At 37.7% G+C, this 26,934-nt stretch overlaps 1 protein-coding gene across 1 annotated transcript in view; it reads right to left on the bottom strand.

Moving 5' to 3' along the window:
* The window catches only part of ERP44 (endoplasmic reticulum protein 44), a 52,607-nt gene that overhangs the window by 247 nt on the left and 25,426 nt on the right, over positions 1–26,934 (bottom strand). Inside the window, exons 4-11 of the mRNA XM_054060522.1 lie at positions 26,720–26,835; positions 15,833–16,017; positions 15,261–15,376; positions 10,930–10,987; positions 9,460–9,576; positions 6,693–6,804; positions 6,095–6,236; positions 2,199–2,301 (exon numbers count right to left, since the gene is read on the bottom strand). Coding sequence (XP_053916497.1) covers positions 2,199–2,301; positions 6,095–6,236; positions 6,693–6,804; positions 9,460–9,576; positions 10,930–10,987; positions 15,261–15,376; positions 15,833–16,017; positions 26,720–26,835 — 949 coding nt within the window. The remainder of the gene's footprint in view (positions 1–2,198; positions 2,302–6,094; positions 6,237–6,692; positions 6,805–9,459; positions 9,577–10,929; positions 10,988–15,260; positions 15,377–15,832; positions 16,018–26,719; positions 26,836–26,934) is intronic.

The following is a 26,934-nucleotide window of genomic DNA, read 5'->3' on the forward strand; positions in this document are numbered from 1 at the left end:
AACAGAAAAAACAGTAATATTGCTTGTTAGACTCATTTTAATAATCAATCACCTCCATTAAACGAACTTCTAACACTCATTATGGGAATGCACGAATGACCAGCATTCTCACAAACCGAGGTGGAGTTTTTTGGGAGGGCAAGAATCATAGAATGGGCTGGGTTGGAAACGATCTTAAGGATGATCTAGTTCCAACCCCCCTGCCATGGGCAGGGACATAATAAATCTCAAGAAAGTGGAATACACACACTGATTAATGAAGCACCATCAGTTAAGGTTTTTGGTACATCTCAAAGGTAATGGCCATCATAGAAGTCTCTGTACAAGTGACTTAAAAGTGTTTCAAATGCACCCCATTCATTGTAGATCGGTTTGAGTCTATCTACTGCTTGTTTTAAAGGTATTCTGGATTGTTTGCTTGGTTTTGAGATACACCAGGGCAAAAGTGACATCACAGTCAAAATATTTCACAATTGTTTTTTAATGGAAACTAAAAAAAAACAACCCAATCCCAAACCACAAAACCAAACCAAAACCTAAATAATCCAAACCAAACACAAAGTATGCAATTCAAGGGACATACATGACCTAAGACAGCAGCCTCCAGTTTAGTTTAGGCCAGTACTTCCATTGCACATGCATACACATCTTCCACAAGATGGCAGGATGCCATATAGAGATGAGAAAAGTAAACATCCCAGGTTTTGTGTGCATTTTTAAGGCAGAGTGGAAACAAGGGCAGGCCTGCAGCTCTAGGCAATAAGCCTGTGCCCACACAGGCTGCAGCATCCAGGGACTCGGCAGGCTTCCTCCCACCCTGAACAAGCCTCTTCCAGAATGCAATTTCCTCAGTGTCTCCTCTTCATGCAGGCCTGTCTAGCTCTGAGCTGACCAACTGCCTGGCTTGATCAGGCAGTGTCCAGCCCTGTTTCCTGTGTCTCCTCCTGTTGACCTAACTTCTGGTTGCTCAAGAAATTCCTGAGAAACACAGGGAGTTTTTTCCTGTCTTTTCACAACACTCAAAAGCAGTCATTCTCCTGGCCCAAGGCAAGCCCTCCAGGGCTTTCACACTTTTAAATCTTTTAACTTTGAGCAGGGCAGCAGGAGGCTGCGCTCATAGGGCTTAGCACAGAGCCACTCCTGCCACATCCCACAGATGACCAGGAAAATGAGGTTGTAGCCATAAATTGTTTCTGTCCCTCACCCATGGGTTCTGGGATGGCCCAAGGTACCGGTACCACAACACAAGGGCACTGGGTCTCCTCTGGGACCAACGTGGCTCTTTTGAGCCCTAGACAATGCAACACAGAGCTTAAGAAATGTTTAATACCAGTCTTTGCCTGAGGCAATGAGAAGGTTGCCTGACAAGCATTTTTCAGTGTGACACCAAGCACATGAGCTGAGCGGTGTATCAAGAAGACAAGGCTGACCAAGACACAGTTAGAAGACTGAACTCAGCAGAGGGAATTGGGGCTGGTAACATCCTTTCTTTTCTGCCTCTTGGATTGAACTAAACACTGAGGTGCCGCTAAGTTCTGTCTGGAGAAGGATACAGCAGTTGTGTTCCTCAAGAGATCTTGGGAGTGACTTCCAGGCACAGAGTTGTACAGTGTGACAAACTTTGACCAGACATTGAGGAACCTAAACTGACAAATGCAGCCTCTGACCACTATTAATGCCACTGGTTAACGGTATTATAATAGTAATAAGCCCTATTACTACTGCTCAACAATCTTTTGCTGATGCTCTAACAATCTACCTGCTGCTTGGATTGGTGACTATAAGTAAATAAACATTTGAACAATTGATGTTTCCCTTTAGAAGCACCCTCTAAGAGTGTGTCATGTGGGCAATAACTCATTGATGATCATAAGTTTTTGCGCTGAAATCACATGAGAAGATAAAAGCAACTGTACAAGCTCAGAACAGTCACCCAAGCCCAATATACTCTCTTTCAATGGAGAAAAATCTATATTCTCATGATCTTCCCTTAATTCAAGGCAAACGGGCACCATACTTCCCCCAGTCTCTCTTTGCCTTTACCCAAATGAAGTTAAAGGAAGAGTCAAGCAGAAGTGCCAATATCTCTTTCAGGAGACTGAAGTTAAAAATACACACAAATTAGAAAGCACAGCTCTGACAAGGAGGAAGAAAAGATCTTTATGAAATAGCCAAATTAAATGTAGTTGTAACCTTACCTGACCAGGTGCTATATCAGTTGGATCAGGGCCATGATGAAACTCTCTATGCAATTTTCCAGAATGCAAGTCTAGTACAAATTGCTTCAGTTTACCTGGAACTCTAGAACAAATGCAACAAAAACACCCGTATGTTTATTACAAGTTAAGTCCAAACACAGAAGATTTAAAGCGCACTGTTTAGAGTAGCCAACTTCTGTTTGTCTAGCACACTATGTCCACTTTCAGGTGATTAATAGAGGACAGGAAGCCAAGTGATTTGTTAAGGTACCCTACCAGCTCCTTTTTCTTTCCACTGTCTCTTGAGACTACAGCAAGTATTTCATCCTTTCAATAACTCCCACAGAGCTGTACCAGCCAATAACTTCATTGTATACTCACTTCAGCTCCCCACTAACTGTAATGTAAGAGGGAACAGCAGGTTCCAAATGCGCAGTTTACAGATACAAATGACAGTTGGGTAGCAGTATTGACAAAACATCTTTGAAAGGCTTTCTAGTGCTTGAGGGACTGCGTATACACCAGAGATAAGCACTAAGAGGATATCAATGTAAATCTAATTTGAGATCAGCTACTGTCACCCACAGCAAACGTGCTAAACTACAGCATCCAGTTTTATTTGTGAAACGTCAGATAGACTAAAAACCTTGAAGAATTCATCTATTAAGTATTAAAGAGGAGATAAACTACAACATGAGCACTATACATGCAATCAAAAGGTAATGTATGAATGGAGACAGATTTTGTACAGAATCTTTCATCAGATCAATTATTACATTTAGGAAATGGGGACAAATTGTGGTCAGATGGGCTATCAGTAGTATTTTAGATGATCATCAGAAAACTCTATGGATAAAACATAGTATAATATAGAGTCAAAGGGTTGTAACTACTCAGTAGTACAGCGGTACTTCGAAGGGTCTCTTCCCTTCCCAGGTAAGATCAGGAATTAGCACTGGTAGAGAGGAGGGGGTTCATTCCAGGCTGGCTGTAAGGTCAGCAGAATCACTGCTCCCTGCTTTACCTTGGGCTCCTCCCCTGTTCTACGTCAGGCACACTGCTGGAGACACTGCCCTCCAACCTCTTCTCCTCTCCTAACACAGCAACAGCAGTTGGTGTCTTACAGCCTCTTTAGTTCTGCCAGTTCTCACGAAGAAGCTACAACTGATCTGTTGAATACTCCCTGCTAGCATTTCCAGCCTGGAAGAGCAGGATGAATAGCACCAGGTGGACAAAGCATAAAGACAAAATACTGGGGGGTGGTCTTATTTCCTATAAAGTGGCTATTCTCCAAAAAGACAACTCCCTGAAGAGAGAGTTCTGAGAAGTACCATATTCCATTGGATACTGGGTTGCAATATTGATTGGTGGCAGCACTAAGATTATAAGAGACCGTCTGGGGCCAGTTTGTAAGAGTCCAGAAAACGTCCTAAAGGGGCAGAAAAGGTGGATGAAAGTCTCAGAATTAAGATTTTACCTTTCGTTAAAAACAAACAAACAAAAAACAACCAACACAAACAAAACCAAACCAAACCAAAATGCAAGACACACACACACAAATAAATATCACCCCAGGAGCTCCAAGCTCTCCTTGTTTCCAAACTGTTTGTTAGGCATTTATAAGTATCAGCACAATCTCCTAAAGTAAGGTTGAATAATTATTTATAATCAAGCAACTCTCTGCAGTCCTGACATCTCTCTCTCAACTTTATTTGTATGTTATAACTGGTATACAAACAAGCAAGTAGCTTTTAGTTTTCTGATAGTGTTTCACAGAAACAGTACACATAAGAAACAACATGAACGCCTACACTAAACATCTCTATTCTACTATAAGAGATAGTAGTTTATTTTGTGGCTGTTTCAAAAGCAACAATAAAAAGAATGCTTTCAAAATGCAAAGATCCCACTATATTTTTTTAAAGCACAGGCAAGTGCACTGAACATGACCTTCCAAAGAAACAGGAACATGCAGAAAAATAGTCACTATCAGAGTTCCTACATATATAGCTTTAGATATTTCAAAAGTGCTATTTAAGATACGACAAACAGAAGCATCTTACATTTTAAGATATATCTACATTTTATGAATAAGGCTGTGGAGAATTATGGGGAGATGCTAGGTGTTCTGGTTTGAGCTACAGTAGAATCAGTTTCCTAGCTTCAGCTAAGTCTCTTCTAAGTCATTTCATTTTCTGAAAGTTAACTGCATGTTTTTCAGACAGTGCTTCTCTCTACAAGTGATAACATGGGGCACTGTTATGCAGAAAGGTCATTGCTTATACTTATTCCTATAGGAATTAAGGCTCTCTTTGAGCTAGTGGAGAGCCCTAGGTCTAAGACGAAGAAGGGTCACACCCGCAGGGAGGGGTGGACAGCACAGGTGACTCCAGACTGACTATTTTCAGTAGAGTATTCCATCCCATATACATCAAACTCAGTATAAGCTTGAGAGATCATGACGGTCTCTGTCTCTTCTGTGGTGGTTGACATCCAGTCAGGACATCTGTCAGTCTGCCCAGATCCCAGACCTGTGCATTGCTGAATCCAGTTCCTGTGTCCAGCTCTCTCCTGCTGCCGACCTCTGACTTGCTTTGCACCATTTGTGGTGACATGTAGTCATCGAGGGGGGGTGCGCGCATACATTTGCATATATTTTATGATTTTATTTTTTACCATTTTCTTTTTTATTATTATTATTATTGCTAACACTACTGTTTTATTAAAGCTGTTTTAGTTTAGTTTCCAACTTGCAAGTCTTTTTCCCTCTCATTTCCCTTTCTCCTTTTTCTTAGGGGTGTGGAAAGCAATTAGGAGCCCAACTGCTTGGTTTTAGCTGCCAAAATTGGCCAGGTCGAGGCTAAACCGTGACTCTAGATTTGAACCCTTTTTTCAAATGTCAACATTTGAGGTAGAAAAAACGCCTGCTGGAATGGCAGAATTAAACATGGGGTTGCATTCACATTGCATGCTAAGTCTGAGCTTTGAGTCCCTGGCTTTGACAAAAATGAAATACCCCGAGTTTTTAGAAGTATAATGGGCAAAAATTCAAATCTCAAAGCATAGGCATCTAACTAGGACTTAATAAGACCTGTATATGGGTACCTCCTTTGTGATGGAACCAGACTTCAACACACATCCTGAAGACAAAGACAGAACACTTGTCTCACGCTAAAAGCTCCTAAAGGTAATATTTATACATCTTCCCTCCTCAACTTAACCACAGGCGACAGAATATCATCTCCCAAGGCAGTACAACATAAAGAGTGGCGTAAAGAGGATTATGGCAGTGGTTATCACGGTGGTATTTTGCTTAAGCACCCTCTCAGGTATTCTATCCAGATAACATGCCAATGATCAGCCACTTTCCTAGCTGCACAGGAGAATTTCAGAGACCCACACAACCAGGGTTTCTCTGCCAGCTTTTCAGGTTTAGACTAACGCAGGAAGGCTGGAATCGCACAGCAGGAAAAACCAAGCCAGCAGGCTGGGAATTCTTACATGGTGCATTAAATCACTGCCTAATACAGCACTTAAACATTCTTTGTAGTATTTTAAACATTTTAAACTTAACTGACACATCTAGACCACCATTAAAAATGCCACACCAGGCACCAAATGCCTAAATACTATGGAAAACAGCAAAACTTTGAAATAAAAGAAGGGCAGCATCTTAAAACGTAAAGTGACATTCTCTTCTTGCATAAAGCAATGCAACCCCACTTAAATGACTTCATGCCAATTCATCTGGCTTTAAGATTTTGACATTGAATCATACATAGGCAGCCTCACCTATTCCACATTTATTCATCTTCCTACCAGGGTACTGATTACATTAGCACACATCTTTTCCTTTGTTCTTCTGAAATGAAAAATGCAAAAAGAAAAATACTTACGACAAGTCACTGAAGTCTGGAAAGACATACATGTGCCTGAAGCTATCGATGGCAATAACAGGGCAGTCTGCTGGAGTCTTCTGAATGTGGAGGAGTGGGTGCCTGAATTTATCACAGTCAGCATGGAGGAAGTTAATTGTACCTTAAAATTGTGAGCAGACAAAAATCCGTGTTAAGATTATTATCTTGAAACCTAAATACTTTCATAAATATTATAAAGGTGGAGATATCCAATTAGATAGATGCACAACATGCAAAACTTGGCAATAGATTTAAAGAACTAACGCCACCAAAATAAGGTATTTTCTTAAAGCGTTTTTGGCCACAATACAAACTGAGGTTTTGTTTAAAGCCCTCTCAAGCTGCATTAAGTCATCTAGACAAGAAAGGTTTCTGAAATAGTTACTTACTAATAAATTCTGTATCTATTTTAATAATTTCCAGGGAAGCCGGTCCTCACTGTCAAAAGTACATAAAGCCCTTCGGTCTCAAGAGCTTTAAAGCTAGGATTCTGTTTGGCCTTTGCTTCTGCTCTACTGGGTTCACCTGAAAAATATTACACCCGTAAAACCAAGAAGTAGTAGGAGCTACTACAAACCTTTTTCACTTATTAATTGTCGTGCAACCTCCTGCTGGAATTTCTCTAAACTCTCCAAGTCATCTTTCATGTGGAAAAGAATGAGAAAAGGAAGACCTTCTTCTGTCAGTTCCTGCATAGAAAAGAAATGAAAAAGTCTGTTTCATACCACTACAATTACGGCTCCCTTTCCTCCCTTCAGCAGGTATATTTGAAAACTGAGAACTCTAAAACAGAGCCTGGTATATTCTGGCTCTAAGCTTCCCTAAGCTAAGCAACTAAAAGGACAACCTCAGTTTCAATATATAAATAGTTAAAAACCTTATATGTGGTGAGTTATATTCACTAGATGATTATCTCCAAGCACGTTGTTAGGACAGCTGGCTTGAAAGCCTTGCTGATTTTGGCCCCGACTGCTTTCTATGAAGTACTTTCCTTAGCTTGCCTTTCTATTCCAGCTTTCATAGCATCTGCTCATCGGGACATTGGAAGTGGAATATCTATCTATTTCATTTGGTTTGGACTGCTCCCTCGAAAGCTACCATCTCATTTGGCACTAAGACGATAAAAAGATGTTATGTTGGATCTGAGGTGCCCACATTACTTCTGTAAACCTTTGCTAAACCTTTTACCCTTTCAAAAGCTTACAGTTCAGCACCACTGTTAGACTGCTTGGTTCACTGCATAACATAAAACCAAACGGACTGATTACAGGTTCAATGGTGATTTCTTCTGAATGATATTACTGATTCCAGCAGCCTTTTTTCACCAAGTACAGGGACTCTCTCTCAAATGGAGAGTCTTCTCAAGAAGAAGACCTTGCCTCAGAGTTCAATTACTACACATTGTCTAAGGTCACTGACCAACTCTGTTCAGACTGGGCATCTTCCTGGCATGAGGAGATCAAAAACTACCAGCAGTTTACAGAGGCTAATTTTTATTTTAAAATTGTATTTAAAGTCTGTGGTAGAAATTTTTTACTTTCTCTTATTTCTACCATATTCTAGTACCATAAATGCAGCTTTACAGTCACAACACTTAATATTTTTACCCTGTAATATTGTGCAGTATGCATTAAGAGCCCATTTAAATACCGTACAATCAAAGCAGACAGAAGTATCTCAGTTTTGGCATGGTTAAATTTGTTTGGGTACTGGCAGCACTGAAATTTTTTAACAAATGTTGCTAGGCAAAATGTCACATTGGAATTGTAAATATCTGCCTAAGTAAACAGGAATCGAGGGTTGAGAGAACAATCAGAAAAACCACAACACAATGTGGGCAACAAGCTGACAGTGATGAACCTTGGCTTCGAAGGCTCAGAATCCAATTTCCCCATGGGAAAAGTACACTAAAAATCTACCACACACTTCTTAACATGTGGCATCTTTTACATATTGAGTTGCAAATGAAGCATTAAAATTTGTTTATCTAACAAAACTTTCCAATAGTAGTTGGCATGGTTGACTAGAAGACTGTACTTAAACAATTTTGTGCATTCCATCCTATCCCTCCCGCTGTATTCTAACCTGATGTGTTGTGTGTGTCTGGAATAGCAGTGTTATATACACTGCAGGTTCAGGTAAAAACTTAAGGGTACAAACTGAGAACAAATTGTATGACCGATTCTTTGGTTTCTTATCCATCATGGACAACATACTGCAATTTGTTATAAACATGACCAGAGTTTCTAGCAGATGTTGTGGCCACATACAAATACTCTTTTTCAGATACTACAAAGTTGTACATTTTCATATGAATTTTTTCCTGTTGGCCATTTCATAAAAAAAAAAAATAAATAATTTAGAATATGGAGTTGGAAATAATTGAAAAAGGAGTAAGTTACAAAAGTGAATAGAAAAGCATTGAAAGAAAATCAGGATAACAAGAAGAAAAGAGATGTGTAAAAGCAACCCCCCAAATTCCATCTTATGAATTACAGCTAAAAGAAGGAACTTAAGAGAAAGAGCCTATGAAGCTAAAAAGATTAAGAAGGCATCAGTGCTTAAACGCAGATTGACAAAAAACCACTTTTTTTTTTTTAAACAAATGCCAGAAGATTGCCAGTTCCATAGATGGTCAGCCACCATTTACTGTGTTTATTTGTTAGCATCACAGAATACCAGGTTGGAAGGGACCTCAGAGATCATCTGGTCCAGCCTTTTAGGTAACATATAGTTTAAATGATATGGCCCAGAACCCTTGTCTTGTGTATTAGATAACACCTTGGAAGTGGTTAATGCACTCTACTACTAACTTTAACATTAAATTTTAAAAGCTGATTATAACTAAAAGATAGTTCGCAACTATTTTACTGTTAAAAAACTGTCATGGACATGCTTACATGGGTATTTTCTACTCTGACTAGGAGCATTTTTTCAAGGTCATAATAGATGCAAAAAGCACATAAATAACATCTACATCCAAATCCTAAACACTTATTCATAACATATAAATAATATTTACTTAATTTAAATGAGTAAGACAACCTACCCAAGGTGTTTACACACCCATACACACAGGCACACATTCTTACACACAGATACATTCGTAGTGTCCAAGTGTCCATTCCGCACAAATCCCTACACACTTCTGTGAGCTACATGCACGACTATTACAAGTCTAACAGAAAAAGCTCCAAAAGTATGAAAAGACACTACTTGAGAGCTATTTTCTGCCAAAAGCAAAGCATGCAGAAATTTCCTTGGCATGGATTAGAGACCTTGAAAGAGACATATTCCTCTTGAGAAAGAAACCCTAAAAGTAGTATGGGAGAAAAAATTCTTACCTCCCCATTTTCAAATGTAATTTCTCGAACTAGTGGTACGCATTTATCTTGTGTCCATGCATAAATCAAATCAAAATTGGTTAGTGAGCCCAAATACACCATATCTGGAGCATTTTCCTGTTGAGAAGAAAAAAGTACTAGTTGAAAGACAGTAAACATAACATCGCTATGTATAAAGAAAGTTACCTATCTGACATAAAGTAACAATATTCATATAAATAGTGAAAGCCAATCTCATACCAATATTCAACCTTTGTGTAACATTTTTATTAACTATGTTAAAAAAGCACAAGAGGAAAATAAATATGATATATGAAAATTTATGTAGTCAACTCTACTTCTTAAGAGAACTTAAGAATTGAAAAGATACTTTGTTTGCAAATTAGTAATCCTTTAAGTAAAAGCTATTTAGATTTTTGTTACATTGACAAACAGCAACTCCATACCTAAAAAAAAAAAAAAAATCTAGATATAAATTAAATGCAGATACTAAGCTGCTACATGCTGATAGTTACAAAGACTCACTAGAAAAGTCCTCCCAATGTCCTACAGGACTTGAAACTGGTATTTTACATTTGCTCTACCAAAGAGATATGAATAAATAACAGACTTCCTTTATTTGCTAGTAGTTTTAACTCAGAATTCAGTGTTGCCATCTTTTAATGTAATTACAAGTTCATTTAACAAAGTGGAGCATTACTTTGAAAGCTACAGGTGTGATTAGGCACACCTTAACTCAGAAACACCATGTAAATTAGGTAACCTAATAAATTCTGGTTTTACAGAAAAAGTTTTGAAACTCCCCTGCTTAAGTCTTCTTTTTTATTTATTTCTCTTTCGTAAGCAACCCTGTTTATACATTAATATTAAGAAAGTAGCAGGTTTTCAGATATTAATTACATTCCTAAAAAGTAATTCTTGCAGATTTTCGTATGTACTGAATATTTTCTTAAGTAAAACTAAGTCTACGAGAGTTCATTAACGTGCAGTTAGTTTTATTAATTCTTTTTATTTTAATTAAAGGGAACAGCTCTTAACCCTTGCGGGCTAAGACGAACAAGACAGGCAAGTGACAGTCAAAAAAATTTAGTAATTGTCACTTGCTTTGAAAAATGTGAAGCGCACCTATCGTTGAACTTCAGAGATTTAAGACTTCTACAGATACTTCTACAGAAGTATCCACACACACACAGAGCTGACTGTGTTTTTAAAAAAAATAATTCTGGACATCAACATTTAAAATGGCAGGTTTAGGTTTTGTGCACTTAATTGGCAAGAAACCAGATAGAGATCTATTTCACTGACTCAAAAACACTAGTTCCTATGATCCTATTCCTTACACTATTTAGCAATTAAATAAAATTAAGATTTGAGATGCAGTAACATAGAGAATGTTGTGAATACATCCTGTATTCATTCATATTCACTTATAATGACAATTAGCAGAACAAAATACATAGTTACACTTACCCCTGGTGGCTTGTAGATTACATTGTCTCCGCTAAATCTCTCTGCTTTAGAAACAGCCCTGCGACAAACCAACCAGTAAGCACATCTTGGTATGGACAAAAGAAATAAGCGAGATACCAAAACCCATACTTTAATTTGCTATCCTTTCTTTTTTTTTCCCCCTTCAAAATTTGAGAATTAAAATCCCTAATCTTTAAGGTAAACTGTAAAGTGATTCCACAGAAACTTGGCCTGGCTAGATAAGAAGGCATCAAGGGAGTCAAGCAAGACGTATGCCTAAGATCAGAAGTATGGACTAAAGGCATTGAAGTGCAAGTGATGAATGCTGGTACAATTTTGGATAAGAGACCGTAAGCGAAAAATGGTAATCAAATATAATCAAATAAAAACAACATATAAATATCTATTCTTAAGGAAGGGAGAGAAAGGTGGATTCTTGTTTGCATTTACCATTCCTGTTCCATTGTTTACACTAGAAATTTACTTCTTATCTAGCCTGATAAACAAGGTGCTCTACCAGCACAAATGAAGAGAAAACAGATGGCAAATAAGCCAACACTGTTCATTTTACCCTGAAAACAGATCTAGAGAGTATATGACACAGCATGTGGTTTCAGACCACTGAAGATGTGGCATACATGTACCTGGAGAACGCATGCATTTCGTCCTTAGTATTCAGCTTAGTATGTCACTGTAGTAAGCTCCTTCCCTGCCTCTGGAACATTTTGTGTTTCCTTAATCCCAGTCACAACAGAGTGCCCTGAAAGCTGCTAGCTTGTACCCCCCAAATCCTCCTCTCTTATTCAAACAAATGGGGGCAGCTATCCATCCAAAGTAGGAAATGGAAAAAACTAAGGAAAGAAAGCTCTTGATAAACCCTTTCACCACCTTCAGACATCACAGAGTTCTCCTCTCCTTCTCTCCCATGCCTTGCTCTTCCAGTTAACTCACACTGACAAGGCAGAACTGACTGTCTGCATATGCCTTAAGAGTAAAATGCACAAGCTAAAACAAAAACATGTCAGCTTCGTTAGCTAATTGTTCCAGCTTCTTCAATTACAGTGGATTCTGTGGATTTAATATAAGCATTGGTGAAGAATCATTAAGAGATACAAGGAGAGAGGATAAAAAAAAAAAGAGAAGTAAAAATATCTCAATTTATCTCACTGCAAGATGAGATACATCTTTCAGGGGTCTAAGCCATTTATACAGCTAAGAAAACAAGATATCATAAAGCTGAACTCAGAGTACCTACATTTTATTTATTTAATTTGATCCAATTATCCTTTTCACATACAAAAGACATCTTGCATAGTACGTTACGCCTATCAATATTTGCATCAGTTTAGAGACATGTATTGTAAACAGCATTTGTTTTCCAGACATGATGTGAAATTAGGCTCAGTTGTGACCATCAACACTGAGGTAAACCACTCGCATTTGAAACAATCCTTCACTGAATTCACTGAAGAAGGAAGTGAAGACATAGAAGCCACCTGCCCAACCACTTCTTAGTAAACTGATAATAATCTATAATGAAATACGTGCTCTAGGGAAAGCCTGCGGTGGAAGCCAAAAGGTCTTCTTCTGTACTCTTGCACTTCAGTAGCTGCAACTGCAACCAATTCATTTCAGATAATTCAAAGTGATATGAAATTCTGAAACACCTGCACACCTTTTTAAAACAACTACCAAAATGGAAACACTTCAGCTTGCATTTTAGCCCTTCTTGAAGCTGCAATATAGAAGCTGAACATCTTGGAACCACATATCTCTCCTGTTTTTCCTTGCTAACATAAACTTAAAATGGTTCCTAGATTGGTCACTCTTCCTTAAGTTACCTACAGTTCATTGTAGCCTTCTAAGTATTTTTTTGGCTGTTTGCTTTGCTTTTCTGCATTTGGCTTCCCATGCTATGGCTCAAGGGCACAAGGTCATTCTCTTCCCTGTCTACAAACATTTTAGATTTAACTCTCTCTAGTTCTACTTTTAAAAATGACCTTTAATAATCCTGTCATCAGTACCCCTTCTATCTCCTTCTGCTTACAAATATGCTCTCATTAATTTTGCTCTGCAGCCATCTCAGATTTTAACGAAACTGTAAGGATCAGTGGAATTAAGAATAGTTTTAAGCATCAAGATGATCTGCAACTAAGTACTATTAATACAGTTTAAAAATAAGCTAATACAGCTGCTTAAAGCCAGAATAATTTTGGCATAGCAGAGAACAGTTCTGCCTTGACAGAAGTTAGCAAAGCGATTAATTTTTTTCCTGACAAATTCATTATTTTGAGTTTATTTTAGCTTACTAGAAGTTTGAACATGACAGTCCATGTTACCACATACCTCCCAAACTGTATACAGGTTGAATTATATCCATAGCAAAACCAAAAATCCCTCCTAGGGACTGTTGGGATGCTCAGTCAGAAGAGTTTGACTCTTCTGTACCAAATTACCATAAACCACTTTGCTATATATAATTTGAATAGAAAACACCATTATATAGCCAGTATCTCCCACAGAAGTCTTTTCACATATAATCTTTACAGAAGCTTGAGAGACACAGCCACTCAGAGATAAAAATATTTAGTTTCCAAGGCTGCTGTCTGGAAGGCTGCACTTTAAAACACTAACAGCTCCAGCCTAGAACGGAAACAGGATTCTGGACAAGAGGCAAGAGAATGACTAGCCTGCTGTGCAATTTGGAGTTACTTGGGCAAGGTTACAAACAATCAAATTCTGATCTGTTCCATTACATTTGTTTATTGGTTATATTTAAAGAAAAAAATAGAAAATTCATAGTAACTACTTCAAGAACACCATCCAACAAACAAATGCTAATGCTGAGTGGTGGGAGACTATTTCTCATAATACAAAGTTGACAAATAGCAAACTAAAGATGAATAGACTCAAATAAAAAGACAGAGAATCTTAAATGTACTGTTCTTTTACTAATAATTTTTTAAAAGGCACTCCTGAAAATAATGCGATCATATGAGGGGGCAAAACAATTTAGAATTCTAATAATAACTCAGACTGGCTTCCCCAAGAGCAAGTGTGAAAGCACTTATCAGAAAACATCTGAGATAGTAGCCACTATTTGGGGATAAGACTGACAGGTCTACGAAGCACAGATCTACCGGATCTGATAATTGTCTCACAGCCAATGCTGCTTACACAGTCACAGCATACCTAATTGGGAATGGAAAGAAAGGAATGCCACGTGTACCCCTGCACATTACAAATCCTCTCCCCCATCCCAAAATGGAAGAGGCATCAGTGACCAACAATAAATTTTGTTCAAGCAGATGAAACGTTTTCTATCTTGATACATCCTCTCAGTTTTTCTGCTCTTCTTCACTATATCCAATTAAAAAACTGTATAGGCAACTGTATGCAGTATAAAAGCTAGCATAACTCATGTAAATTCCTGGTCTTGCAGCTATGGGTAGACTGCAAACCACTGCATTCACATTAATTCCCAGTTACTTTAAACTGGATGGTGCTGGCAGATTAAGCGCTACAGAAAGAATCTATAATTGTATTTTACTATGCCACTTAAAAAGGAAATCACTCACTCCCAATTTATTATTCTTTCAGTGAAGATCATGTAAAATTTTACAATATTGCTGTAAATCTGTGCGACAAGGAGAAATCCTAATTTCTGTAGGTTGTTCTTCTAGGCTCACATTTAGTAACTCATCGATGTAATTGCCTTTCTAAACTGTTACTGTGTGCAGTCACATAGAACTTGGAACAGACCAAGGCACGGAAACCAGGCATTTTGGAAAAAGGTCCTCTCCCCCTGACATCAAGAGGAAAAGAATAAGCAACTACTGAATTAATCTTTAGAGGAAAAAAAAAGGAAGGGAAAAAACCCTACAAACAGAGAGAAAAAAAATCCTACAAAAAAATGGTCATATTTTAAAGAAAGGATTTAAGAAAAAAAAAAAATTACTCAGTCTGCAAAGCTGATAAAATTTTCTCCAAAAAGTTTTCTAACTCTTGCCTACTTGTTCCCCTCTCCCTCCAAAGAAGCAGATTTCTAGGACACAACTGTCTAGCATCTCCCCCAAAATCCTCCCCAAGTACATTTAAAATATGCTGACAAAGAGTGAAAAAAACACCAGGGAGGCAAAAAAGTGAAAGTTGGATTTCACAGCAAATAATAAGGCTAGGAGTGTATTAAGTGTATTTATCTGTTAAGTTCCAGTCCCTTCAGTTAATGCCACACTGAAAGTATTAAAGAAGTCCTTTCAATTAAATTATATACAAATCATTAATACAATTTCAGTAATGAATTCATGCAATCAACAAATTTTAAAACTTACCCAAAGGCAGACAGGAATACACAGTCATCATGCAAAATATTCGCTACTCTTTCAAAGGTCCTGTAATTGTCAGAGTCCTTTTGCTCAAAGTATCCAACAATATTTCTTCTGCTGCGCTGTAAAAACAAAGGTTAAATTATAAATTACCTCAAATTATCGAAAACTATCATTACTCCCCTAAGGATATTACAGAGGTGCCATTCATTCAACAGTCAACAATGCAGAAGTTATTTATTTTCTGCCTTCTCAATATTCAGAAGCATCCTTGTGAATATTTTCCAATGAGGACTATTAGAAGTATCTTGCCAAATACAACCTATTATTCTTTTCAAATGATTATAAGTAAAATAAGTAATTTGGTACTGGATTTATTGTAACAAAACGAATGCAGTTGAAAGTGATTATATTGGAATGATTTGTAATACTGGAAATGATCCAGTTTTCCACTCAGTTTGAAAAAAGCACTCACAACGTAAAAATGCACTTCAAATACTTTATGCCACACTACTTTAACATGTAAAAAAAAAAAGTAAAAAGAATATATTTAGAAGGAATAAAACTGAAAGACTTACATCAAGAGAATTAATTTCTTCCAAATCTTGGACCTCCCGAATGGGATTACTCTTCTGCTGCCTGATATAGTCTGCTATTGCTGTCACAGATCTCTGACCCCTGTATTCTCTCTTCATCATCATTCCATTCCGGAAGAGTTTCAGAGTCGGATATTTGCTTATTCTGTATCTCTGTGCTATATCCGCTAAAACAAAATTAAGAAAATAAAACCAAACCCTATGGATACAGAAGCGCACTGACCATAGTATTTTATACATGTATATGTGCACTTGTTAAGTGGAATCCCTGAACCAGTATTCCACATCTTTAAACAAGAACTAAAAAACCGCACCTGAACACCACCCTAGAGGAGAGAAAGGAGAGAAGCTACAGTATTTCTCACATGTACTGACCTTCATAAAAAAATCATGACCAAAATCTGGGATAAGCAAAGACTTGTCTTGGTCAGCTACACTCATTTGGTACCCTAACAAATGTGAAAGCCAATTTAAGAGCATAACAAGAACATAAGTATCTTAAAAGCTTGCCAAATTGTTAATTAATCCACATGAGAAAGTTTTAATAAAATAAATCATCCCCTGTTTTTCTTTAAACTCACTAGGATTTTTCCCAATTACAGTGCTGGAAGTGTCATTGTCTTGTCTTAGTTTTTCGATAACATGAACTCTGTGCAAAATATTTCTCGAAGCCCATGAAGGCCAGAAAACAGTTCTGAACTGTTCAGGTTTTGAATGAACACAAAGTTTCAGGTTTCTATATTAAGGCAAACACCTCTCTGGTCAATCAGTGCCAGCATTCCCTCCAAGACAGTTCTTCATTCAGATCTATACATGTAGCCCAGCTTTCTCCCATGCTTGAAACCCACAGACCTTCATACAGTATAGTAGTACACATCTGCTTTCATCTAGGATAAGAGCACTGGCTATTTTCACCTTTATACAACAAGTCAGTTATTCAAACTATATTTCACGAGACTTATAAATGTCAAGGAAGAATAAAAATAAACAAAAAAGGAGGTTTTACAGTAAAATTAGAAAACCAAAAAAGAAAGCTGAGCAGAATCAGCAAAGCCCAGTTTCCCCTGAATGCACATCCTGTGCTCCTTATCTTCAAACACTTCTAAGGCAATAACTCAGTTCTTTACTACGCCCCAGAGTACTTCAAGTGTCCCTTTGTCCCTCTCCCATTCTGGTTAATCGCTAGCGCACACCAAGCTGCAATACATTGCGCACCTAGTTCCCAGCAACACATCGACAGGGAAATTTATACGTAATCAGCAAGTGGTTCACGGCACACCGAGCAGGATCCACAAGCCTTGGGTTTTTACAGTATCCTTTGCTACAGTGTAGAAACTGGTTTTATGCATCTGTAACATTCAACAATCGCTTTTAACAAAGTTTCTAAGTACTTAATAGAATGCTCTGCCCTCTTTCAGATGTTCAGCAAAAAACTTCAAGGAGATTTTATGAGGAAGGACTGAAGAAACAAGATAACCAGATACACATCAGATTATTAGGAAAACAAGACTAAAACCAAACAATAGAGTCAAAGTATGTAATACCAAATGATCTCTTTGAGCATCTTCCTTTTGCTTTTACTGTGTTTAATTATGCCCTCCTGTTCATCCCTCCCCAGGAGATATATCTAGAAACAAAAAGTTTCACAGCCCCTGTGAGAACTGAGTGCTCTCTATCACAGGGTGGGATGCAGTTTGCCTAAATCTCAATCATGTTTGCACTTAAATCCAACTAAATCCCAAAATATGAGCACTCTGCACACTTACCAGAGCTGCTTAAACCTTTCAGATGACTCATTCAAGCCAACCACACCCACTCTGCTCCCTTTCTCCCTTTCTTTCTCAAGGGAAGAGAGAGTGAATTTCAATGGACCAATTCGTCCTTTGGAGACAGAGAAGTTTCATCCAGTCAGCAGAGGGAGAAAGACATTGAAAGTGTGGACTGAGTGCATGTCCTGTTACTTTTCACTGACTCCTTTGAAGTCAAAGTGTGTACTTCAGGTGACCTGGATTGGCCCACAGCAGGAAGGCAGCCAAATGAGGGTCCATCAGCGCATCTGGCACAGTACTGAACTTTAAAAACTAATCCTTTCTGACAAGAACATCCTTTCTTCTCCATTTCCTATTTACCACAAAGCAGATTTGCTTTCTCTCTTACACTCACTCTTTTTTAAAGACAACAGAGACAGAAGTCCTGTGAAAACTACTATTCACGAAAAGCTGTCATGAGCAAGCTGCGGAAACTGGGCAGCTAACACACACGCACTTCAGCTGCAAACCAAAATTAAAGCCTCAAGCAACTGGAAATAAGTCATTCTCCTATGGAACTGTGCCCACAACTGCCCTCCCTCTCCACCTCTTTCAGATTTGTAAAACATAAAAAAAAAAAAATAAATCCAAATTCCCTGCTGCCTGGAGAACTCTCAGTGAAACCATGAGTAGTTTTAATTGCTGTTAAAACACTACTAATCACTTGTAGCTTTAGTTACTGAAAACAATCTTTGTACCAGCTGCACAACTTAAGCAACTCTGAGAACTGAAAACAAAACATGCACAGGAAAGGATTAAGAACTATGTCTACTCCACAAAAACGTTCTTTTCTTCATTCCTCAAACCAGTAAGCTCACTTCACCAGCTAAACCCAGTTCCTAACAAGCTTTGCATCACTACAAAATATCACAGAATTAGCCTATCGATTTTTACTAAGAAAGGACTTGATATGTTTCCTAAATATCCCAGAAGAGTTTCTTAATGCACTAATTACATATAGATAAAATTAAGGGTAATAGACTTTGTGTCCTCAATTCAGAATGCATTCATTTCAAATTAATACAAACGACTCAAGGGAAGATTCCAACATATTCAGCACCAGCAAGTATTAGATTAATACTCTCTTCTTCCTTTAAATTCCACCACCTTTTAGTTAAAGTACCTAAGAGTTGCCTGCAAAAAGGTGGCAAGTATAGCAGGGGAGGAATCACTTTATATTTGCTCAGTGGAAGACAAATATCACCAGCAAACCAGGCATTTGATGCTCTTCTCTCCTGTGACAGAAGGACCTTTGGTCTGACAGTACATCAGTCTATCAAAACTTGATCAGGGTCTGATAAGAGACAGGACGCACTACATATCAAGCTTTCGCAGAAACACACAGAGATTAAAGACTGTTACTGTTAACGAACTCCACAACAAGAGAACACCAAATCTACATTTTCTTGTCTCACAATATGGATTTTTTCCTTCAGGTTATTTCAACAGTTATAGTAGGATGCAAAGATGCAAAGGTTGCAGAATGGGCATTTGGGGGGGGGGGGGGATGGTGGTGTCTTTAAAGTTCTCCAAGATGGAAATTGCAGTTCCTAGGGAAGTGAATATTCATCAAGTGCTGAAGTTGCATAAAAAAAGTTAATGGTAGTAAAATGCCCACTGTCAAGATTGAATTCAAACACTATTTTTTAAGTCAGAACTTGCATGCTCTTTACAAATTACATTGATATTCCATGAATACTGGTATTTGAACTAACACAGAGAGATGACAGTCCTATACAAGTAAGTATTTGAAAACCATCTTTTTACAAAATATAAAATGCAAGTACATGAAAAATTGTTTGAATTCATTCAGAAGTTAAACAGAATAAGCCTTAAACATTTCATTAAGCCCTGGCATTTGATACAGGTAGAGTTAGCATAAGCAGAGCAACTACAAAATTATATTCCTTTTAAAATTGGAAATACACAATGCAAATACATGGAATATTGTTTGAAGTCATTCATAGATTTCATTAGTTATAGTAAACCCTAAATTAAATTTAAAAATATTTCCAGACGTTCTCATTGCCCATTTTCTGATGAAAAGAGGTATTTGAAACAGATATAGATAACCTATCTAAAGAGCAAAAAAAAAGCCTCCCACCTACAACTTCAGGTACTAAGATACCTAAAAGGTACAAACCCCGAGTTTGTATTTTGACCAATTAATTATTAAATCACAAGCCTAGTGCCTCTCCTACAAGAACAGTTTCACACTAGTTACGAAAGGAAGCTACTGACATACTTTAACTCCTTGTCTTCTACAAATCAGAAATTTCAAGCAGAGCAATAGCTGTTGAATTCAGATGATTCTCTCCTCCCTGTTTTGCATATATACTTACTGGCATACAACCATTTATAAACCGCCCTGTCTATTTTCTACTTTTCATTCTATGAACTCCAATAGGAACATCTTCACAGTCACTGAGTTCTCTTCATAGATGCACTGTACTGACAATTTTCCTAAACTACTGAAGAGAAAGCAAAGCTGCCTCTTACAGTAGGGATAAAACAGGAGCTTTTATTGTTGTTTTGAAAGAGACCTGTACTTGAAGCTTGACATGTACATCCATCTTTTCTAAGTCTCCCATACTATCTTCTGAGCAAGATTCTTCAAGAAAACATGCTTTGTGAGATATCATTTGTGATCCGTGTCTTTGTCATATCACTTGCACTGTCAGCCATTTCTCTGTTGTCTGACCATCACGTGTTCCTCAAAAATTTGCCAAAACCCATTTTTTGGGTAGGAGTTCTCAGGCTTTTCACATGGTGCTTACACACAGTATCCATGCCACAGTTCCAAGCAAACACGCAGCCTGTGACTTGATTCCCAGAATGCTCCAGTCTCCACTGTTAGAGGTTAACACCACAACACACTGTCCAAAGAGTTTAGCTGCTATATCAGATCTCATCACCGAGAATCTCAAGTCCACTGTCATTAAATTACAATTAAACACACAATGAAGAACATGTTGGAAAACTGCACCAAGACACACTGTACTGAAGTCGTCTCCCATCCACAATGTAGTCAAGAAGCTCCTTCCCACTGAAGGACCAGCAATCTTTATGAAGGTCAGGGTATCAACCCACCATTAACTCATGACGCTGGAAGGCTAAGGCAGTGAACTAATTCATACCACCACCAAACAAATATTTAGATTCTAAGTCTGTAGGACTGGCTCTCAGAGAACATGTTGACTAAGATTTGAACAATGACGATGATTATCCTAAATGCCCACCTCATAATACAGAGCACTACCTGAAGCAACTGACATGCCAAACTGAGGACTACAACAGCCTGAAAAATTATCTGGAAGAAAATCAAAGTTCCAAAACTCAAAACCCATAAAAATAATCTCTGAAAATGCTTGTAGTGTCCCTTTTTCTAAGGCGGGCTCTTTATGCTGTCTAAGAAAGAATTAGCACAAACCCAAGCTACAGCATTTCCTAATTTTGTTTTAACATGATGGTTATAAGAGTTGCATAGGTACATATATTTTGAGAGAAAGAGAGAAAAAGAGAGACATCTACGTATATATATATGTATATATCTATGTGTATACGTATATTTCTCAAATTCACTGAATCCAACACTGATTATTTTGTGTCTAATCATCTTAACTATACCGCACCCTCATGTGATACCTTCCATCTCAAAGATAACAAATTGATTCAGATGCATATTTGAAGCTGGGATTACCAAATGAGTATTCTATTTGCTCACTTGAGATCAATCACATCTTTTGAAGTCCCTCAGGCTACCTGCCAGGGAACACCACAAATGAGAAATGAAATCTGTCTTTGATAGATACTGTTTTACTTATTATTCTGTAAGCTTTTTTCTCTCAAGTTCACTTAAAAAGTCCTTTTTGCCTCCTACTTTCCCCTATATATTACACTACATTTGCCCTAGTGTTAAGCATTTCATAACACAGCGACAGTTAATGCTACTCCTTGCATAACCCTTGCACACAATCATAACATGGGAACATTCATAGGAAGCAGAATTAGAAAGGAACTTGGGAGACCAAAGTAGGCATCCTGCCTCAAAGATTGTGACACTGGTGTGACTTGTATGCTGGACTAAAACAGGTACAAGAAAAACAATCAATGCTCTACATCAAACTAAGCTACTAAGAAGCTGGGTAACAGCAAACCTAGACCACCTTCTGCAAAGGAGCATTCACAACAGTCATGCCTGCTCTTAGCAGGGCATCATCAGTGGGTATCCCATAACCTTTTCTGACAGGCTAACAAAATGGCTCTCCTGAGGAGAGCCATCAACAACCTCTCTGAATCACTTCCACTTTCTATTTTAGACAAACAGAACTTTTTCAGACTGATTTTTTTTTTCCACCCAAAGTGTACGGAAATGCAATAAAATCCTCATACTCATTTACAGTTTCATTAATGGTTCATTTATGAATCTCTGAATTTATCATACAGAGTTATTTTGCTTAACAAAGGCACAGTAGCAATACAATCTAAGTAATTCTCTGAAGACTAACATCAGCACACAACAGGAATGGTCAGATCCAGAAAGGTCAGCATCTATCTGTCCTAAATGAGAGTACCAATCACAAACGTTTTCAAAGACAGAACAAGAGTTCCCTAAAAGAGTCTATCTAGCAAAGCACCCCACCAGCAAGAAGTTTTCTGTATGGAAGCACAAAGATTTATTCAAACCAGCTATTACTTTTATACTCAGAAACCAAAGGAAATAATGGTGTAGTAGAATTAAAATCCCAATATATTCTTTAATTTATAAGAACTCTGTACCTCAACTCCTAATTCTGAATTCATCAAAACTGTTCAAAATAAAAACTCTCCTCCAGAAATGCAAGTTCTTCTATACTGCAATACTCACAGAGAACAGAAACACAGGACATCCATGGTACCAAGTGTGTTTGCAACACTGCTGCTTAACAAAGGCTAAAAAACATCAAAACCAAAACCAAACCCAAAACAACAAACACTATACCAAAACATTCCTAGTGTTGTATATGCTGAAACATCTTCAACAGTTTTATATGAAAGGTCACGTTACTAGGTATTATGCCTAGAATAGAGGTGCATAATTTTAAAGATAAGTGAATTACTACATCAAACGCCCCAAAACCACCAAAGATTTTAACAGCACACAATGTAGCGGAACTTATAAATAAAATCATAAAAGGACGAGGTCTTACAAACTGAAAGAGCATCTGCTTCAACAGATTTACCTTTAATGCATATTCCACACCAGCTTAAACACAGCCTGATGACTTAACTTACACATTTCAGCTTAAATTATCTTCCACAATATCATAAACTGGTGTAGAATATAATACATATAGAGGCTTAATATAGTGCTAATATTTTGGTTTTGTATGTAATCACATGGGGGCCTATCACTTTCCAGAAAAATATCTTAATATTGGCTATAAAAGCAGACAGAATGATCCTTTTGTCATTAAGCATCAAACATTTGGCAGTGCATCAATAATTCTCTTTAATTTGCTTTACCCTCAGAAACTGGTGTGAGCTGTTGGGCCCTGCAGTGTGCTTCAATAATAGTGCATTAAATGGAAAGTATCTATGCCTGGCTGACCATTCTGAAAGCTGGTTTTGAGTGGCCTGAAATCAACTATTTCGATTCCCTACAGAGTCTTGGCTTCAAAAAGAAACAGATCATTTGTAATGCAAATAATCCACCATCTCTAGGACATCATCCTAATACTGAGCTACTAGTATGAAATTTGCAGCCATAGCAAACCCCAAAACGTTGGCATAAACCTTCTAGTGTTGCCAAAATATGTAAACACATAAAAAAATATATAAAAGTAAAGCAAGGGAAAAAAAGACAATAACCATCTTGACTCCAATATTTAGTAAACTACTATAGCAAGCCCAGGCTGGATAATAAAGTTATACCCACTCTTCTACTAAGAAGCTGCTATTATATAAATTAAAATTAAAATACTTAAAGCTTCAGGACATACCCAGCAATCATGAGCCATTGCTTACAAGCCATCAAACAAATTAGGAATGACATATACAGCTTTGCTATTTTAATTCAAAAATGCAATGCAAACTGGGGAAGATGACTTGGTCTTGTCATTATAGGATTTTAAATTCTCACATTTTGCAGCTTCTGCAGCAGAAGTCACACTCATTCTTAAATTAAGGAAACAAAAAGTAAATATTCCAGTAATAAAAAGAAAGACTAAAAAGAAAGACCAAAACTCTTGGCTGCCTCACACTACTTAACCTGCTACAGCTACTCCCAGGGGAAGACAATCTCTACTGTAGCATTCTCCTCCACCATGCAAGCTTTAGCTCTCTCTAACAAGCTCTGATGAGCTCAATTCACAAGCATATGGTGAGAAGATTAGCAAACAAGCTTGTAAAGTGTTTCAAATACAGAGGAGGTCCTTAGACACATAACTGCTATGGCAGGAGCATCTCATGGTTAAACACCAGGTATCCATCAGCCCAAAGACTCTGAGTTACCCAAGCAACTAAAGCTGCAAACAAAATATGGACTTCAGCTGATGATGTAGATCTTAACAATAAAACTCATCAATGCAGGCTGATTTTACTACAGCCTTTTGTGAGAAAGTATCATTGTCTAAATCTTAATTCAATGAAAAAAATGAGCCAATCAGATCGACAAATGCTGAGATATCTAAGACATATTTATTAAGGACAACCATAAAAATTAAGTAAACCGAAAGTATGAATGTCCTTAATTCCCCTCTCCCCTCAAATGATCCAAGTTAATTTGAGAAACTATGATGATGGTGATAGAATATATATAAAATATATGCAAAATTAATTTCAAGTATGTAAAATGACTGGTTTAATAAGCTGATATAAAAACAATCAGAACATTTGCTACAACTGCATTTATTATCTATAGTTGCAGTGGCAAAATATCAGGCATAGTTTGCATACACCCTGCAGTAGATCTCAGATCAAAGACAAAGATCTCAATAAGAAAACTTCAGCAAAGACTGCATATCAGGCTTTGCCTTCAATATACTCCTTCAAAAGATTTCACTGCCTTACTTGACAATCAACTTCTAGGGACAGCAAATCGGAATACTTAATGCTGTGCTTTTGTTTAAGATCTACGAAGCACACACTATATGGAGATCATTTGAAGCAGAAGAGAACATGAAGTGTGAAAAAGAAAGAAACTGAAAATGTAGATAAGCATTTGAAAACTGGGAAGTACAAAAGACCCCCAACCCAAAACAGAAAAAAATACCCAATACAAACAAACAGCCTCCCAAAAAAACCCAAAACACCCCCCTCCAACACCACCTTCCCCCAAATCTATGACTCTAGAAAAGGTTGTTCAGGAAGGAGGCAGGAAAACATTCACTTAACAGAGACAACATAATAACAAGAAATAAATCCAACAGTGTTTTTTTCCTAAGTCAAGGAGACTAAAACATATTTTGTGAAGCACCTTAAGTCCAGCCACACCTCTTCATCCTACTACTGCGTTGGAAATGCTACAGGTAGTTAGCTGGTTGCTTCAAAGCTGCTCACACACCCTAGGAGAATACTGTAGTGTTGTTTTTCCCACTGAAGCTAAAAAGGGTGCCCAATATCCCAGTCATTCAAAGCTTTAAACTCAGGGGCATTTAAATTGCTGGTGGTCATGAATTGGTCTTAGATCTGTGGGAAGAGACAAAATCTCCTTGGCTGCTTCAGACAGGTTGCAGTATCAGTTATCTTACATTTTAGAAACCAAGTTGATACTGTTTGCTGGCTTAAATTTGGGTTTGTTTTTTTTTTAATGCTTGAAACCTCTTTCAAGACCACAGGACAGGTGCTCTTGTGGGACAACTACAGGCATGCACACAGAACAGAGCACAGAGCAGTGCCAGTAGATGATGTTCCAGCAGAACAGCAGATTCAAAAATCAGTAAGTAAGAACCAAGACACTTCAAGCCAGGAATTCTCATTATAGGGGAAATGGTTCTCTCACACAAAAAAACTTTGATTGCCAAAACGGGAAAGAAAAAGGTAAGTGAAGTCAGCTACTTGCAATTGACTTTTTTCTTCCTGTCCTGTAAGATTCTCTTTTGAGGTGTTTCCATCAGAGCACTAAACCAAAACTAGCAGGTCAATGGTAAGCCCCACCAATATGCTCCAGATACAAAGTAATAACTCTGTACACTGATTCCTCAACTTTCCAACTGTGATTCTTCTTGCACCTTTCCAGTTTTGTAAAGCCCAAATACCATAATCCGTATTGCTGAGAACTGAAATTCTGCTGTGATTTGAAGCCACTTGCAAATGGTACTACTCTTCGTGAATCAGAAGTCACTGAAAAGAAACTGTCTGCAATTGCTGCTCTTCCAGAAGCATAAGGCAGAAAAGCTGATCTTATACTATTAAAAGCACCATAATAAAAATCCATTTGTCTCTCAACAACTCTCAAGCAGATGTTCTTTACATTTTATTTATTATCGGATTAAAAAGCAACTTTTTTAATTAATATAGACATAAAATGAGTAAGGTTTGGCACATAATTTTCATGGATTTGTAGGTGGAAGGAGAACCAAAATAGACAACCATTTGTTGGCATGTGTAGAAACAGCAGAGCAGAAAAGCTCTAATCTTCTCCTGGCTGTGCAAAAGTCAACTTACAGTCCACCATGAGTTCTATTTGGAGGGAAGACCTGAGCTGTACATCATCTTGATGCTGACAACGGAAGGTTACAAGTCCCTCTTCTTGTCTCTGAAGACTTGTCCTTTGTAGTATTAGTGCTTCCGTGACCCCTCAATGAGCCAATTCAATTTATAATCCCAGCTCTGTTTTCCCCATTAAGTGAGACAGGCTGAATGGATACAAAAGCTTGCTTACGGATGCAATGAGAAAATAACACTGAAAATTGCCCTGACAAATCTGGAAGAACAGGTTCACTGAACTATACAAAGCAACTCTGTCCGGGCTAATTGACTGGGCAGGTCCAACCACACCGTAGGCTGCTATCTAGTATATTTTGCAATACAATGAGGAACTCACTGGCAAGATAACACAGAAAAACCAGGATTTACTTACAATGCTGATCACAGTCTACTCTCGCAAACACCACTTGATTCTTATCTGGGTATTCTTCCTTAATTACATTCGAAGCTTCCTCGAAAATAGGATGCAGCATTTGGCTGAAGCGGCACCTGTGGACACAACATGAAATAATAATTTCAAAATATTAATTTGAAATATTTTAACTCATTACCTAGGGAATATTTCAATCTTTGAAGGAAAAAAAAATC

This window comes from Cuculus canorus, chromosome 2, assembly GCF_017976375.1.
Source record: "Cuculus canorus isolate bCucCan1 chromosome 2, bCucCan1.pri, whole genome shotgun sequence".
NCBI classification, from domain to species: domain Eukaryota; kingdom Metazoa; phylum Chordata; class Aves; order Cuculiformes; family Cuculidae; genus Cuculus; species Cuculus canorus.